This window comes from Peromyscus leucopus, chromosome 13, assembly GCF_004664715.2.
Source record: "Peromyscus leucopus breed LL Stock chromosome 13, UCI_PerLeu_2.1, whole genome shotgun sequence".
NCBI classification, from domain to species: domain Eukaryota; kingdom Metazoa; phylum Chordata; class Mammalia; order Rodentia; family Cricetidae; genus Peromyscus; species Peromyscus leucopus.
The window spans coordinates 55,252,831-55,271,335 of NC_051074.1; the positions used below are offsets into that span (position 1 = coordinate 55,252,831).

Here is an 18,505-nt window from a genome sequence, read left to right on the forward strand (position 1 = left end):
CTGGCTCCCCTGAGACCTTTGAAACTTTAATAATACACAGTAAATAAAATCATATCTAATAACTCAATGTTTTCATATGACACCGCCATCCTCTAGATATGCCCCAACTGCAGAAACATAAATACTTGCAGGCTTCGAAAGCCCAGCTTCTATTTGCTAAATAAACTTGGCTGGCTTTAAATTCCTCTGTGTACAGTCATTAATACAATCCACTGTGACAGCATTTAATTAAAGTGCTTTTCTCTATTAAGTTCATTAAAAGCTCCCCCTCCCCAGTATATAACTGCTTTCCAGATGCTGAGAGGCACAAGGGTTGTCAGGCTCCTTTTGAAGAACTTCTCATTTCTCTTTGTAAAGTGTTTATTACACTCTATTTAGGAACTGTTAAATATGACTTAGAAAGGAAGGCAGGGTCCAGGACACATTTTCTACCCCTTCAGCAGCCTCTTAGAAAACAAATGTTTGCTCAACTCTTGGGAATAAGCATCTCTACCTACATATTTCTCCTACACTGAGTGATACTTCTAGGCATTTAAAATGGAATAATGAAGATACAGTTTCCATGTCAGGGTTGAGGAATTTGCATTGGTTCTAAGCAAGGTATTTGGCTTGAATAGATTTGCCTGCAGATTCAGGGAGAGGGCGCGTAGCTGTCCAGTATTAATAGATTATTGACAGTTTAATGTCTTGGCACCTACTTACCCCATGAAGTATAATAACCAGGAAGCTGTGTGATATGAAAGCAGTCAATAGCATTTTCAATCAAAACCTTTCAGTTAATTGCTGGTTGACCTTAGAGATTTCCTTTAGGCAATACCATTCTTAGTTTAGAGCGACAGGGCCATATTGATTTGTGCAGTTTATTCAGGGATGATTATTTAATGCCCTTCGCTGCAGCCTACATGGGAACTGGTGCTTTCTCTGCATCTGCCATCTGAATTACCTCTTAGCCACGCTCTGCACCCACAGTCCCTCGGCTAGCTCCACTTCCAAAATATTTCACTAAGTCCTCTCTCTTCTTGGAAATAGAAAGTTGGGGTTCTTGAAGTCACACACGACCAAGTGTCTTAATACGATAATAACGTTTTGATGGCATTTCCCCCCATCAGTTTGGAATTATAATTCTGACAGAGACTAAAAACTGTGTTGTTGGTGAGTGTAACTACACAACACCTTACAAGCGTAACAACACCTTAAAACAACACTGTTCTTTGACGCCACCCAATGTCTTTTCATCTCTAAAGGTATGTGAGAGATGGTTTGTGTTTGGTTTCTAGACTTTCTATGCTTAGCTTCCAGGATTTATTTAGTTGTAGTTGAATATTTAAAAGCACACACACACACACACACACACACACACACACACACACACAGGTTTTGATAAAATATAAATAAGCTACAAAGCAGCCAGAAAGTGGTAAAGTGTATTTTGAACTATTTACTCACTTTGAAATGTGTGCCATTGGAGCCAGAGAGGGAGTGAAAATGGGGGGGGGTGGGAAATCCACACTTGGATTTGATTTTGTTCCCCCCCTTTTTTTCTCTTTATTCTTCATTCCGATGAACTTCATTCATTTCTCCTCTAAGGAAAAGCACGTTGACATGTTGTCTGTTTTTAGAAGACATTAAGTGTTTTTCCACAGGGTTTTATAGGCAACTGACATTCTCCTATGTCTAAGACAGGTCGGTGCCCTCTTGAGGTGGCCAGGACACACAGGCTTCACTGGAAAGCATTTGTAGCTTCCGTGGATTGTTCCTGGGATCGAGACTCCCTTTCTTGGCCTTCTGTGGACTCTCCAAGTTTCATCTACTGTTTGCTGTTTGGCCTGCAGCAGCCTTTCTGGTCATAGCAGCTGTCTGCTGCAGGCCTTTTGAGATTGCTGGAAACGCGAATGTTTTTGCAGTATGAAGGGGCAGAGAGAGAGAAAAAAAATGAGTAAACATGTCAGTTTTAGTGCCCAACAACAGGAACACCTAAGTCTTTGTCTCCAGAGTGTTAGTCACTTACGGTCCAGGGATGTGGGAGACTTAGAAAGCTTTATAATATTGCATGCATGCAGCAAGTTCCTGCAACTGTTCTAATTAGCATGTCGCAAGTTACTACAACTATTCTAACTCAGCTCTTTTCAGGAAATGTATAATCTTTCATCAAGGCCTGTGGCCTTCCTATTATTTTCATCTTAAAGCTATTGAATAAGAATTTCAGTTTATTCAATGTGACCATTTCTGCTACAGAAGTATTCTGGGCATTTTATGATAAATTTTATGCTTTAGCTATTTATTGAAGGCACCACCTTGTCCTGTGAAGTGACTGATAGTCGGGAAAAGATAGATGACTATAACACAGCAGAGCAGTACAGAGTAAAGCACAGAAAACAGTGTCAAGGTCCTAAACTTGATTGGTGAGAGGACCCAGAAGGCTCCCAAAAGGGGACTGCCCAGGGTCTCTTTCAGGAACTTCTCAGGAGAGTGACAAGGACGCTAAGACCCAGGAGCAGGAGGGCTCTGCCCACAGGAGTTTGATTGGTGTACAGTCTGCAGAACAGGGCTGAGGGACAAGCTATAATCAGGTGACAATTTTCTCGGACACTTAAGAGACTTTGGCCTGACTTAAGGCCACTGAAGGCCTTTGGCAAAGTGTTCTGTGGGCTGTGGCAGGAAAGCCTGTTAGGAGGAAGTGGGAGTCATCCAGGCAAGAGGTTATAAAGATCTGAGTGATATCAACAGGAGCACACATGTAGAGAAGGGAACCTTCCTCCAAGATCTGTTTTCAAGGGAGTCCTCTTTAGCACGTGGGGTGGGCTAGAGACTGACTTTAAAACCAGAGAGGCAGTCAGTGAGAAGGAACTCCATGATCTTGGCTGCAGCCAGCATGGGGGCTTGGTCTTGGAACACCAATCAAGAGTGTTAATGATTAATTCCCTGCTAATGTCATTTGTAAGTATATTTGTTTTGTACTGAGTTCTCAGCTATTAAATTAAATCCACCCTTAAGCAAATTCACATTTGAAAGTATAATCACTCAACAGTTCCAGCTTATGGGGATGACCAGCATGGCGTAAGTAAATATGCTCCAAAGGGCCAAGGCAATGTGGCATATAGACAAAGTGGACTTGCTATGTGAATTCAAGAAGATAAGGATGCTGACTTACTGGCCTCATGGGAACATCATAGTCCTCTACAGCTTAGAGACTAGAATCTTTCTTGTGGGAAAAGGAACCTCTAGTCCAGTTACTTTGCCCTAGGGAATTAGAAACTGAAGATTTTCTTCCCAGTCACCATTCTGGGAGAAGGAGACTGGTCTTCTTTTCTCTTTTTTCATGGTTAAATAAGAGTGCCTGGTCTTTTCGGCTCTCCACCTCTCACTAGGCATCCTGGCACAAAGCTTAGACACAAGAATCTTTCCTTTCCTTGTTTCTGTTAGTGTGATCATTAACATGGAGGATGACAGAGCTAATGTCCCTAGAGTGAAGTTTAGCATTGAAAAAGGGTCCTCCAGGACTGACAGACACCCTGTTAACCTTTGGGAAGCTCTACCTCACACCTTTAATCTCCCTCTGTTCTTCTCTTGAAAGGAAGTAGCAAGGAGGCCCGCACTGATGGAATTGAGTGACTCTGAACTCTGAAAAGTAAACCTGTGTCTGATGAGTGTTCACTTGGTACCCGTTAAGCACTAAGCCACCAGGAATTCTGGCTCAGGGACCTCTGCCTCATGGTCTGAGGAACGGCCCTGCTCAGAATATTTGACTTTGTTTACCCAGTCTGGTCTTCAGAGTCTAATAAGCTGTAATATCTCAGGGGTGTGGTAACGCTAGAGTCTGTCTTTCTCCAGAGTCACTGATTGCAGTGTGCTGCCTACAATTTGTTTCTATAAAAGGCATGGCCGTCTTTTTATGTGTTTGATCCACACAGTGCACTTTCCCCAAGTCCTGTTATTAAGCGGTTATTTCCAGAAAGCAGAAATATGCTGAGCTCATATATTATTGGTGAACATCTAATATTTTCAGTAACCATAGCTGTCAGATTATTCTGCCTTCAGAGTGTCCCAACTGTAAAAATTATACAGAAAATGTGGCCCATTCCAGGTCCTGCAAAGGCCTCAGACACATAGATAACCTGCCTTTGCCCCTTCCCCACAAATAGGAAACCAAACACGTTCAGAACTCTTCTCAAATAATTCACACCCTCTGCCTTAACAATGTCACTGACACTGGCTAGTGCCACCCCTAGTTGGTTATTTAATAAAACCCAGTTTCAGAGTTCACATATCCCAGGCATCGATGAGGCTGTTTTCATTTCAGTCACATTTTTACTTCTCTTGAGAATTATTTAGCCAACTAGATTAACTGCTTCAGAATCCTGGTGACCACTTTAACCTGGAAACTTAGCTTTCTTTCTTGGCCTTTGGCCATCCAGGAGCCCTTCTGAATTTTCCAGCTGGTCCTTTGAATACTATTGGAATTCCTGTTACTCAGGTCATCCTAACCTTTCACCCTCCTCATCAGTGACTCTGGTTCTCTTTAACTCAAGAGCTACTTTCCTGTCGGACCAGGGACAAGAGCCACCCTTATTCAGTTGCCCCAGTAAAGCAAGATGAGTTGACTTCATAGTCATGTTCACGGAGCAACTATCGGTCATTTATTTCCGTGATACTCTTTACTTTTTTAACATAAATATGAAATCTTTGTAGTGTATTAACATCGCCTGTGCCTTGCATCTGGTCTTCAAAAGATAGACTTTTTTCCCCCTGTGAATGTGTAGGTCAAGTGTTATCCTCTAAGAAGGCACTGTAAAGGTGGTGGAGGTGTGTGGGAACAGGGAGAAAAGAGCAGAGTGTGCTTAGTGGACATATGAGGCTGCTGAGGGGCTGGGTTTCTCTTAAGTGTAAGGACACACAGTCGTGGCCTAGAGCATCCTAAAGAGCCTCATTTTGCTTAATCCATGTTGGATTCTATTTGTTGTGTTTATGGGAGGATTTTTAGTTACATTATCCCCAAATGATCAACACATCTGATTCTCAGATGATGCTGAGGAGGAAAAAAGCTTCCATTACATACAACATGTGGACAATGCTTTGCCTTTCTTAACATCTAACTGCAAAAAGAATCATCTCTTCTCTGTTATTAATTTTTAGATTTTTAAATTTTATGTGTATTGATGTTTCCCTACATGTATATATGTGTACCATGTGCATGTCTGGTGCCTATGGAGGTCAGAACAAAAGGCCTCAGATCCCCTGGAACTGGGTACAGATGGTCGTGACCCTTCATGCTGGTGCTGGGAACTGAGCTATCCTCCTCTCTAAGAGTCATCCTCCTCTTAACTGCCCGAGTCATCCCTCTAGACCCCTTTGCTTGTCTGGTTCAGGTTCTGATTTTTTTTTTTCTTGGTATCATGACCATGCTATGCCAGAAACCTAGACAAACACATTTCTGTCTTTCCACAATGTCAGAATTTATGGAACAATAAATACATCAGGTTCAACAATAGCAATTTGTCATATAATCCTGCTGACTTGAATATCTTGGCTGGGGTGAATGAAGGTTTTTTTAAAAATTATTATTCCAATTATAATTACTCATATTAACTCTTATTCCAAAGCACACAGTACACAGTAACTATATCTGTAAACCTGTTTGCATTTACAAAATGAATACAAATTAAAGAGAGGCTTCAGTCACCCCTTTCTCTCAAAATGGAGTCAAAGCCATTTGTAAAATGGAATCTCCTAGGGCAAGGAAGAGCCTGAAAAACAAAACAAAATCAAACTCACTGTTTTACGCAATATGGAGTATCCTAGAGGGAGACATGACCCAATCTCAACACTTGGTGGCCATTTAATTGAAATATGATTATTCATCTCAACCTTGCTATTTGTACTGTATCAGCTCATCCGATTGTATGAAGGAAGTAGTCACTGGACTACCTCTTGAATAGTCACAGATTCTGGCCATTATTAATAACTGCAACATATGTGTTTTACCCCAAACTATACCAAGTTGTTGGTATAGTTGTTCTCAATTTATTACTGAAGAGGAAATGATATAAGCCGAAGGCTGTTTTAAGATCCATGTTTCCTCCAACACCCGAGTTTATTTTAACAGATTATTGTGTCACAGTGTTGTTATGCTTTTATCTTTGACCAAAGTGTTTATTTTGAGAAACAATTATTAAGCTGCATTAAAAACATACACAGTCTTCCCATAGTAACTTGGTTACAATATTACAGGAAACCCTGAGTAAGGCTGGAGGATATTGAACACGGATTTCCATGTTAGACTTCCTATCATTTTGCTTGTTCATATTGATTTCTTTTGACATGGTCTTCTTTTATGAACTCCACTATTCTTTTTTTTCTTTCTTACTTATTTTTTTAAATCCCCTTCCGATAGCTGTATGTGCTAAGAGCAATTGTAAAAAGAAAACCAACTTATATTAAACCCGCCTGGAGTCAAAATGTAATCTAACACCTGTAGTCTGCAGTTTGTCATCACTTCATGGGTACTCTTTTTTAATAACGTGTTTCCTGAGTTTTGACCTTAGGATACTGTCTAATTCCCCCAAAAGCAACAGAACTAAAACTGTAGTTTTTAAGCAGCCTTATAATGTTAGGATGTGAAATTATAGCCGTAAGAGCCAACTCAAGTAACATCATTTGAAGTTAAAAATAGTGCTGAGTTGTGTCTAAGAATATGTTTTGCCTGTGAAAATGTCTCTGAGTGATAAAGTCAAGAGGCAAATCATGATGTGTGTAATTTCCCTATATCCCTGCTCCGGGGCCTTAGATGATTTGACTCAAGCGAGGATGCTTTCAACTGAAGAATCTATTTTGAATTTTCTAGTAAAGAGCTTGATGATCATTAGGGAGGGGCAGCGCTATGTCTCAAGTGTGATTCAAGCAGTATGGAAGTTTTCCAACTCTTTGGTTCCGTGGCTCACTTTCATTTTTGTACTTGATGACCCCAGTAATTTGTCATGTATATCAATATCACCCTATTAGTGATTAACTTTTAAAAATTGTTTGCTAAGTTTTAAATAATTATACATGATATATATGTAAAATGTGAAGGATATGTTTTATGAAAATATATCGCTAAAACCTAATATACCAGCCTGTTATATACATTTGAAGATATTTTAATGTCTATTTAATACAAGGCAATTAGAGTCTCATAATTGCTTCTGTGATTAATGCAATATGTGGTTGAAGTCTGATAAAGAAAATCATGCTTCAGAAAGATGTGTAATTAGAATAGCAAGAGATATTTCAATAAATAATTCTAGATAATTGTGAAATTCTTCTTTGATACTTTAGCAAGACTTTGAAAGTGATGGTATTTTGAAGGTTATTTGCAAAATATAATTGACTTAACATACTGGTGAATATTTCATTTTTTAACTTTATTCATTGATTTTCATTTAACTTTGAATATTTTTTACCATTTTATAACCTTGTAGCATTATGTATTAGCCACTTGGAACATATTAGTTTGTTCATTTACATAGATCTTATATAACATTTTTAAAAAGCATCTTTTTAGCTGGGCGGTGGTGGCACATGCCTTTAATCCCAGCACTTGAGAGGCAGAGGCAGGCAGATCTCTATGAGTTTGAGGCCAGCCTGGGCTACGGAGCGAGATCCAGGGCAGGCACCAAAACTACACAGAGAAACCCTATCTCAGAAACAAAACAAAACAAAAAAAGCATCTTTTAAACTACTACCGATCATCATTAGGAAGCTTTTTATGTATTAGGATGTTGATAAGCTTATTGGGGCACTTGTGCTTTTCAAAATTCTAATTTTTACCTAAAAGGTCACATCAAAAGTAAGTACTGTCAGATATTTTACTTAGTGACACACTTGGTGTCATTCTCTGTGTTTATGTGTGTGTGCACATATGTGTGCAGTACGTGTATGTGTGTGTGCTCATGCACAGAGAAAGGCTAGTTAACATTGGATGCTCCCTGACCTCCAGACAGTCTCTCTACATAGGAGGCCTGGCTGACTGGAACTCACTTTGTAGACCAGGCTAGCCTTGAACTCTCAGAGACCTGCTTGCTTCTGCTTCCCAAGTGCTGGGATTAAAGACATGAAGCCAGATCCACTTTAGTTTTTTGAGGCAGAGTCTCTCACTGAAGCCACTGTTTCCACTGGACTACCTGGTTAGCAAGCTCCTGAGAATCCCCCACCCCCAACTACATAGTGCTTCTGGGCCTCCTGCCGGATGCCACCACACCTGGTTTTTACTTAGGTGCTGGGGATTTGAACTCAGTCCTCAACTTGTACAGCTAACAGTTTACCCACTCAGCCATTTCCCTAGCCCCTAATTTCAATTTTTAAGGAGCGATCACCCAAATCTGAACAGTCACAGGGTTACGGTTAGTTGTTCCTTCAAATAAGATGATCTTCCATGGCAGAGAGCTTCTCAGTCCAAGTGCAAACAACTGTGACCCAAGCATTCCCCTTTGAGAGTAAGTGTGAGGAAAGTCTTCTTCAAGACCACGTGACTGTTACGTCACAGAAGAGCGTCATGCCACTGTTCTCATTTCCTTACATAGAACACTAAGGAGAAATACATGTGCTCATGTGTTGAGATTTAGTAATTAATAAAGTTTTATTACTTAATCAAGAATATCCTCACACAAAATCGGTGCCATTCATTTCCACCATGAGCTGGCAACTGTGAGCTGGAGGCTGCTATGAGTTCGGTTTGATACCACCACCTTGACGACCACAGGCCACACTGCCCCATCTGTATTTTTGAGGAACTCTTAGCGCAATCCAAGCCATGAGCCTGGTAGTAGCATCTCCGTAGTTTGATGTCATGGGTGTCCTAATACAGAGGTCCATGGCTCTTGCTTTGAAAGTCATTAGTGAGGAATAGCTCTCTTGACAGTCCACATGATTTATGTATGTGGAAGATACCATTTATGTATGAAAGGTATCTTTCAGGTGGGATTCCAAAGTTCAGTTCTGTGTGGTAAATACTCCAGAGGCAGCTTCCATGTGCCAGGTACCCTGGTAAGAGCACATATCTGTGAAGTCTGTGATGAAAGAAGGAAGAGAAGTTACTAGCAGGCTGGTCCATCTGTAACCTTAAGGCAAAAGGGCCAGCTATTGAACTTATTAATTGTTTTTAATAATAAGCACATTGCTAGAAAAATGCACAAGGAATTTAGTATTAATCTTTCAGTCTTCTTCACATTTTAAAAATGAAAATTGCTTGGAGCTAGAGAGATGGCCTAGCAGTAAAGAGCACATCCTGCTCTTCCAGAGGACCCAAATTTGATTCCCAGCACTCTGAGTTACGGCCAGCTCCTAACTGCCTGTAACTCCAGCTCCAGGGGTTACCCTCTCCAGGCACCTGTATTCTTATGCTCCCATAGACAGATGCACATAGTTTATAATAATAAATCCTTTAAAATGAAGACTGCTCGTTATACATGCTTTATTTATGATCAGACCTCTGCCAAGTACTTAATATGTATGGTCTCACTTAATCTTCCTTCTTAATTCTGCAAAAAAAGATCTTCCAGGGTGTCGAACACAAAGGCTCGGAGAACAGCTTGCTCAAGAGTTTCACGACTACTAAACAGTGGTACTTGTTGGAGTAGCCTTGAAACCAGAACTTTATAACCCCAAACTTCTGTCTGCTGCACAGTTGTCTCTTACGAGTTATCTAACACTCGACAACTTTTTGAGAACAGAGAAATCACAACAAAATTAATGTATCTAGTTCTGTTCTCAAGTAAGCACTGGAAGCAAATCCCTGCATGTGGTGACAGAGCTTTTACTTACTGCATGTAGTTTTACTTAAGAAGAATAGCCGGTGTACAGCAAGATAACAGCAAAGCTAGAAGGAAAGACCAGAGGATGAGGGATTGGCTCAGAGCACCGCAGGCAAGAAGTCCTGAGCACTCACTGGGAACTAGGCATGAGACGTTCGATGGTCTGGGACCCAATGGGTGAGCTACAGATGTAATAGTTAATTCCTGCTTTTTATAATCATCCATGTTAGGTGGTTCCCTTGCTGAATTTTTGAACTAAAATTAATGGTCTCTACTACTGGTTTTGATGAGGTGGAGGGAAACTTGCCACTAAGCTTGCTGACACTTCAATTATGTGACATTTTATATACAGTAACGGTTAAAAACAATAGCATGCAACCATTCTTCTGTTGGGTATGCTTCAGTGGATTTATGCCGGAGGACTTGCACCCAATTGTTCTTGTTGGTAAATGTACTTTTCTTGTGACTTTTTGATGCAGGAATTATTCTTTTTTCGATCAGGTATTTCATGTGTTATCGACATAGAAGTGGTAGAGAGAATAAAAGACATCTTGACTTTAACACCAGACAGATGTGGACAAAAGGCATCTTGTCCAGGTTGCCGACTCGTGCGGCCGTGCCCTGTGCCGTGAGCGAGGCTCACTGCTGTGGGTGAATCTTGTTCTGGAGAGCTGCATGCGGCCACCTGAGAAGCTGTTTAACCTGTTACCATGCTTCCATTCGTCCTCTCCCGTCACCTCCTTAATAATTTCTCATTTTCTCTATATAAAAACGACCACAAAGTCTTGGCTTATTATAAGTAATCCAGTTCACCCCATAATGATACAGTGAATTATATACTTTCCTAAACTTAATCATTCAAGATCTTACTTCCTTTCCTGCAGGCAAGAACCATTATATTTTACACATGGCTCCCAGCTGGTTTTCATTGAGGCCTTCAAAATCTATTTGAACGCGGAGAGCTTTAAGAGGAGCGCTTTATCTCTCTCTGTCGGCTTTTGTCATGGTACCGTGAGGTCCTTCTGGTTTCCAAGTATTTAGCTTTAAGGCAGAGAGGCAACCATGTGTCTATATTGTGACTGTGCTTTGTAACTGGTCAAGGAGCTTTATGGCTTTATTGGGAAGTGGGCATCCCTTTCAAATATGTTTACAACATTTCTTCCTGCATCATTATTTTCATGTCCATTCATGTACGTATGTGTCACGTTTCAGCCCAGAGAGATTTCAGAACATAAATAAAAAGGAACTTATCAGGCTTTGAACTTCCAATTCATTTATGTCCTACCCATAGCTTACTTATTCGCCAACCCTTAATAGTTGGATCTAGAACTCCTTATTTAAAAGCCATCTGAATTAATAAGTCTAATTGTTGTAGATACATAAGTATTTGATGAAGGGATGTATTTTTTTTCTCTGCCAACTCAAGGCTAATTGTTTTAAACACAATTCCTTCTAGGTATGGTAAGTGCCTAAGCTGAAGAAGGCAGCCATCCATTAAATGTAAATACTATTCCTTTGAGGACATTTCTGGCTATTTTACACTAATGTTCCTGTTTGAGATACTTTGATGAGGATCCAGTAACACATTATAAGCTGAATATTTTGGATTTAGTATATGGGCTTACGGGTATTTGCTCTTCTGTCTTATGAGAGTAGTGCTTTTCAGCTGGAGCTCTGGTTTTGGCTAGAGTAGATGATGTGAGCACAGGTCTCTTAAGGTACTGCATCCCCCTGATAGGATGCCGAGCCCTCCATGCTCCAGTCCTGGCTCCATCTCTTCATTCTCACAGCTTGTTGGCACAAAGCTGTCCACCAGTACTTCCTGTGAGTGTGGAAGTACCTTGTGCCTGTGCTGCCCTTCTTGGTGTACTCAGGACCCATCCAAGCTCTTGAGAAGTGGCTAATGTGATTGAATAACTGAAGTTTTCATTTTTATGTTTGATTACTTTAAGTGTAAGGGGAGGTCTGGAGAGAGAGCTCATTTGGTGAAGTGTTTGCCACACATGTACTCTGTCATGAGTTCATATCCAGATCCCATGGTGGTGTGCTTGTAATCTCAGCACCGAAGGGGCTGAGATGGGGGAATTCCTGGGACTTGCTGATCAGCCAGTCTAGCCTCCTTGGTGAATTCCAGACCTATGAGAGACCCTGTATTAAAAAAGGGGGGGGGTATGTTGGGGGGAAGTAGACTGTGCCTGGGATAAGGCTGAGAGACCTCCACACACGTGCTCACACATTTGCACACTCATGAAATAAATGTCAAAGGCTGCATGCAGCCATGGCTGCTGCATTGGAGAGCACGGCTCCAGTGGGCTGCCTCGTTCTGCAGATGCTGCGTGCTTGTCCTTTCCTTCAAACCTTTTTGCTTGCTTGCCCTGTCTGGAGCACTTTTCATGCGTGGCCCTCGGTTCCTTCAGACCTTGTGCCTACACTGCTTCCTCAGTGAGCCTTTCCCCTAAGTAGGATCTTGAAACGTTAAGACTTTCACACCTGACTCCTGTCATTGACCAGTAAGTCTGTGGCAGTTCCCCGCAGTGTGCTGATCAGCCCGGCTTCTTCGTTAGTGAGCATACTCTGGTTTATGCCTTCTGCCACCGGGGACGCTTGCATTCTTTCTAGTGTGGGGAGCTTATGACTGAAACTCCTATGGCATATCTTCTGGAGGGCACAGTATTCTTTTGGGCATTAGATAGCACATCTGTGTATGTGTTGCTATAGGTTTTATGTGACTGTAGTTTTTAAAAACTAGCCAGAACAAGGATGTCATGCCAACTTGGAAGGGGGAAAGCTCCTGGGGCCTCACTCCTACACAAAGAACTAAAGGCAACTAAGGGATGAGAGAGAGGAAGAACTAGTTCTGCCTAGGGGAGGGCACCCCAATATTAAATGGTCAGCTCCAAAAACATGCACACAAATAATAGTATACAGGTTGAACAGGCTGTATGTATGTGAGAATATGCACATTCTCTCTCTCTCTCTCTCTCTCTCTCTCTCTCTCTCTCTGTCTCTCTCTCTCTCGTGCGCACACACGCACGCACGGACACACACACACACACACAAACACACACACACATTCGAGAATAAGCGGCCATGAATTTGAAGAGCGAAACAGGAATAAGAAAGGAGAAAGAAAAAAAAGGAAGAGGAAACTGATATAATTAAAATCTCAAAAAATTAAAAACAAACCTAGTTATTCACAAATAAATGCAAGAACTGCTCAGTAAACTCAGGAATGCTTGCAAGGGTGTTCACCAAAAATCAGTGAAGTGACTCTCATGGTACTTGATGGAGACATAGACTAACCTTGACTTACTAAAAGGGAACAGATAACATGCTGTGAGAAATTCAGGCAGGAAAATTAAGACCCACTGAAGTGAGTTTATAAACCTGTCCTGTGAGAAAGAAGAAAGCTGAAATTATTTGTGGGAGACAGAGGGAAAAGAGAGAGAGAGGAGAGGGACAGAGAGGCAGAGAGAGAGAAAGACAGAGAGAGAGAAGTGAGAGGAGAGAGAGAGAGAGAGAGAGAGAGAGAGAGAGAGAGTGAGTTGCTGCTAACCTTTAGAAGAGAGGAATTTAGAGTCTTGGATTGAGTTTCCTCTTGGTGAGCACCATGCTGTAAATGAGACCATCTTGGAGGTGTGGAGCTCTACTTCCTGTTTGCTCCAGGCACTGTCTTCATCAAGGAAAGCCCCACCCAGGAAGATTTCATGGACTTGGGATAGACGGGACATTATGTGGCTCTTTTGCTAGAAACCATCTAGAGACGGCAGCCCTTTGTCTAGAGGAGGTAGAACAGTTTGGAAAAGTAAAGAGATTCGGGATAGACAACTGGGAGACCATTCTATCCCAGATGTTGTCATCCATGCTGTGGGTGGGAGGCAGGTTAGCCAATGGCAAGGAGCAGTGCAGAAGCAAAAGACTCGGCCCGTTCGGCAACTTTGGAGATGTTCATCCTGTCTTCTGTATTTTGACCTTTGTTTTCCTGTCTGCTAGAAGATGCTAGGATTGATCCGCGACTTATTTCAGGCCTGTGTTGTCATGCCCAGCAGCTGCATTTCACTTTGTGGGGAATTTTCGTTGCTAGCATTTCTTTGTAGAAACATCTTTCTGTTCTGTGATGGGCAGTGTCCCCTGGGAGCCCATTGTTGTCAGCCCGGCGTTTCCCTGTCCTGATGTCCAGTTTAGAGGGGCATCCTACGATGCAGCATGTTTCCAGTAGGTTCCTGGTCCAGATCACTCCTTCACGAGGAATTGTAGGATTACAGTTTAACTTATCTGTTTTAGAACTGCCTGTAACCAAATAAGCATTGGGTAAGCACTTAGTGTTATTATTGTTATTGAGTTCTTCATATTTGTCTCCTTTGTGCATTTGTATTACTGTGCTGTGTTCTAAGAAATGAGGGGAAGTGGAGTAGTCCAACTGGTAGGGCCTAAGGAGAACAAATGCTATCATGCAGAAAGATTATAGTAACTTCAAAGTATAGTTTTGGAAAGTCTCTTTAAATCTACTCAATGCACAATGGAAAGCCCCTTAAGAACCAATCTAATTATTCAATTAAATGGAACCGTTCTGCTGACTTTTACTACAGAAGGCAAGCATAATTTAGAAAATGGAGCATTTTAATTCTCCTTTGTTTTCCAATTAACACGGTTGCTCTAATAGGGACCGCTCATGCTTGAGCACATGTCCTACTGGAATGTGCTCCGTCCCTAATTCCAGTCCTCCTTTTCACCAAACGCTGAGACCCTCACCTGTTGACACAGGGGCTTATTTCCTGCCGTGCTCCCCCGGCCCACATCACGGGCCCTGAGCACATGTCTTCCTGCCATCAAAGCCACCACGGAGAGCTGTGGGAGCCCACAACGCAGCCTCCCTTTCCCTGGCGGGGATAATTAGGATGTTGGAGTAACAGAACTCTCACTTTTTTTTTTTTTTTGCTGATGCCAGCTTACCACATCAGACCACATGAGTTTGTTCTTAGTTGAAAGTGGTAAAGAAAATGCTAAGAACATTGCCTTAATTGGTCAACACTATTTGGATGCTAGTCCACTCTTTTATAGTCCTTTGTTTTCGATTTCTTTCTGCCATCAGCCACCAGCTTACTGCAGGAGGGAGTCTCATTATGTAGCCCAGGCTGGCCTTCTGTTTGTGATTCTTTATTCTCAAAGTCTCCCAAGAGCTTATACAGCTGTGGGCCACCAGGCGTAGCCTCTCACTGGTTTTTACCAGTTGGTGGTAGTTATTCAAAAAAACTTAAACTTTTTCTGTTGCTGCCATATTTTATCTCCTCTACTATTCATTAAACTCTATAAAAAGCTGCCATTTTCATATTGGTGAGAAAGGATGCTTTTCATCATAGACCTCCGGGACTGGAGAAAATAGCACAGATCTGTCCCCTTGTTATTGTAGAGGATCTCGAGAGGAAGTTGGGCACTATCTGAGCACAGGAAATGTGATCCTCAGCTCTGTACATGTCCTCACGTGTCTTAGCAGGGATGGCCGCAGCTGCTGGCCAGCTGCCAGTGATGGCTGAGGCTCTCCACTGGGTGACATTCTTCCTTCAAGTCTTCATAAAGTCTTGTCCCAGGCCTGTGATGAGTGCTGAGGAGGGGCCCTCAGATGGGCTCCTTGTATCTCTGTCTTTCCATAGACACGCTGATGTATTAATAAGTTTGTACTAGAATAGGAAGTTATTTCATGCAGTGATAATACTGACTGTGAGGTTCAGGGTAGAGTTAGGGTTCTCTTTTATGTTTCAATGAATATGTAGAGATAGAAAAGAGGACCATTTATAAAAAAGAAAAAGAAAAAGAATTACTTAAATTTTAATAGCCAGCTAGTAAACCTTGCAATTAAAAATTAAAAAATAGAAATTTGGAAGTATTCTCAAAACAGAGGGTTAATTAGCTTATAGTGATAGTAAAATGCCCATCTAAATGTGTTTAAAACAGTCAATTAAAATTTAAAGCATACAGAAGTTATATCTTTAAATTACTTTGAAAATTTGCATATATAATATTTAAAATAATTATATTTAAAGAGCAAAAAACCTAGAAGAAGATGAAGTTCTTCCCAGTTCTCCATAGGATGTGGTTTCTGGTTCACAGTACCACCGATTTCTCTCTAATCCCCGAGGAGTCTTGAGTGTGAGACTCACAATGATTGCCACTCACTGAAAGTTTGCACCGAGCCAGGGATGGGCTACCCGGGATCTCCTGGGCCAAATCCAGTCTTAGCCGGTAGAGCTGAGCTCATTGGCTGACACTGAGTAGCACTGAGCAGTGACTAGCCTCTTACTGAAGAGGTCCATCCCTCCTTTCAGAACACTGTAATATATACACATCATACATTTAATATCTAAAGTGGTCACTTTCTTAATCCTTCTCTGACATGTGTTGAGATGGCGGTTGGAAGACTTGCCAGTTTGCCCAGCTAAACAGAAGAGTCTAAAGTTGAACTATGGTGTCTCCGTCATTAGTGTATTATTCGGGATGGTTAAAGATGATCCAGAGCCACGTCCCTCAAGGAAGCCATGCTCCAGATGACCTCAGCCAACAAGCAAATGCTGCTTTATGCAATCCGTTTGATTTTTCTTCGTTTCTTTTTTGTTAGTTTTGAAACAAGGTCTTGCTAGTCTGTGCAGGCAACAGCCTTGCATTGTAGCCCAAACTGAACTTAATTCGTGGAAATCTCCCTGCCCGGGCCTCCTACCTGCTGGGAGTATTGCACCACCCTACCCACCCCAAATGATGCTCATGAACCACACATTTTATAGATGAGAGTCTAAATCTTCAGAAATGGTTTCTTCTTTCCAAAGATCTGACTTTACAAGTGACTAGTCTAAATGCGGTGTGTGGGAGGTAATACACGTCACAGAGGCCTGGTGGCTTTGCAAACATAAGATCCCAGTCACACTGATTTTCTCCCCCTTCTGATTATCAGGTTCTTCATCGACAGCAGTCCCAGCCGACCAAGGAGAGCTCCCCTCCCAGAGAAGAAGCGCCCCCACCACCTCCTCCAGCCGAAGACAGTTGTGCCAAAAAACCTCGGTCTCGCACAAAGATCTCCTTAGAAGCCCTGGGCATCCTTCAAAGCTTCATCCATGACGTAGGCCTCTATCCTGACCAGGAAGCCATCCACACACTCTCAGCCCAGCTGGATCTCCCCAAACACACCATCATCAAGTTCTTCCAGAACCAGAGGTACCACGTGAAGCATCATGGGAAGCTGAAGGAGCACCTGGGCTCCGCAGTGGACGTGGCCGAGTATAAGGACGAGGAGCTGCTGACCGAGTCGGAGGAGAACGACAGCGAGGAAGGCTCGGAGGAGATGTACAAGGTGGAGGCCGAGGAGGAGAACGCCGCCGCCGCCGTCGCCGCTACCGAGAAGAGCAAGGCAGCGCCCGCTGAAGCCGACCAGAGATAATGTGAACTCCACCAGGCAAAGCAATACATGGGTCCAAGGACTTTCTGTTTTCATTTCCTTAAAAAAAAAAAAAAAATCTTCTTGGCTTTGTTTTTAATGTCTGTTTTATTTTTCTTACCCTTAATGGCATTCCTCTGTTGCACAGGATAGCCTACAGACTGAGTAAGCTCGGTGTTTCTGAGTCAGGCGCCGCCCGGGCAAAGACACTAAGTGTCAGACTTTTACAATGGACTGGACCGTAGTAATTCTAGTCACAGGAGACTCTGCCTTCATTCTCCTTGGACTTAAGGAAGAGACATCAGGCAAGTTCCACGATGGAAAGACCCACGACCTAAATGAAGGAAGCTACGAGTGTGTGTATATGTATATGTACATATCTCTATATTTACATATATATATTAAAAATCGCATGGGACAGAGAACTTTACAATCTGAGAGAATAGACTGTGAAATGGGTTCTTAAAAGACTTGTTTATGTATAAAAAAAAAATACCACTTCACAGTGAGTCGCTTTGGCTTTTTGAGAAACTGCGGCCTGCTCTCAGGGTGGGGTGACTATTTTTGAATTCCTATTTATTTTGTATGTTTGTCCCTGGGTTTTTTTTTTTAATTCTATGGCTTCCTATCTGGCAGCTTAAAGGGTAATTTTTGAGGTATGTATTTAATGAAATAACACTGCCAAAAAAAAAAAGTGAGAGACAAGAAGGCCAGAAGAGAGTGAGTGAGGGGAAATCAGGGCGTGTTAAAAACGCTACAAGACAAATTGCTCTTAAAGACATAATGCACAGTCTAAAACGACGACTCAACGCCATGGCCGTCCACATTCCGTTATCGAGCGCAGACAGACGCGTTCTGTGGAATTCCCAGCCAAGTTCAGTGCAGAGGGAACTTGACCATTAGTGCAGTCTTAGAAAATGACATTTTGACATGGGACTTACGGAATTCATGCTATGAGCCACATTCTATTGTGAAGTTTATTTACCTGCTTGTGGCTTCAAACCTTAAAATTATTAAGCCTGCTCATTTTAAATTGTTGTTACTGTTATTTTTTTCCCTTTTGTTTGTTTGGTTTTTTTTTTTTTTTAATAGAATGTAGTTCAATGTAGTGTTAAGTTAGAGGAAGAAGTTTCTGCCCAGTTAGAGGGGCTTCCGCTCCAATCGGTCTCCACCCACCCTGTCCCGGAGTGCTTCTGACTTCACTCCCACTTTGGACTCCCTCTTCTTCAGACACATTCCATCCACTTTAGCCAAGCCTCCGCAGACCCGAGCTCAGGCCTCCACGCCTTCCCCT

General features: G+C 42.0%; 1 protein-coding gene across 5 annotated transcripts in view; it reads left to right on the top strand.

Moving 5' to 3' along the window:
• The window catches only part of Satb2 (SATB homeobox 2), a 177,679-nt gene extending 159,750 nt beyond the window's left edge, over window positions 1-17,929 (top strand). For all 5 annotated transcript variants that reach the window (XM_028886126.2, XM_028886141.2, XM_028886110.2 and 2 more), the window contains one exon: window positions 16,732-17,929. In XM_028886126.2, coding sequence (XP_028741959.1) covers window positions 16,732-17,214 — 483 coding nt within the window. In that variant the 3' untranslated portion in view covers window positions 17,215-17,929. The remainder of the gene's footprint in view (window positions 1-16,731) is intronic.
• The last annotated feature ends 576 nt before the right edge of the window (window positions 17,930-18,505 follow it).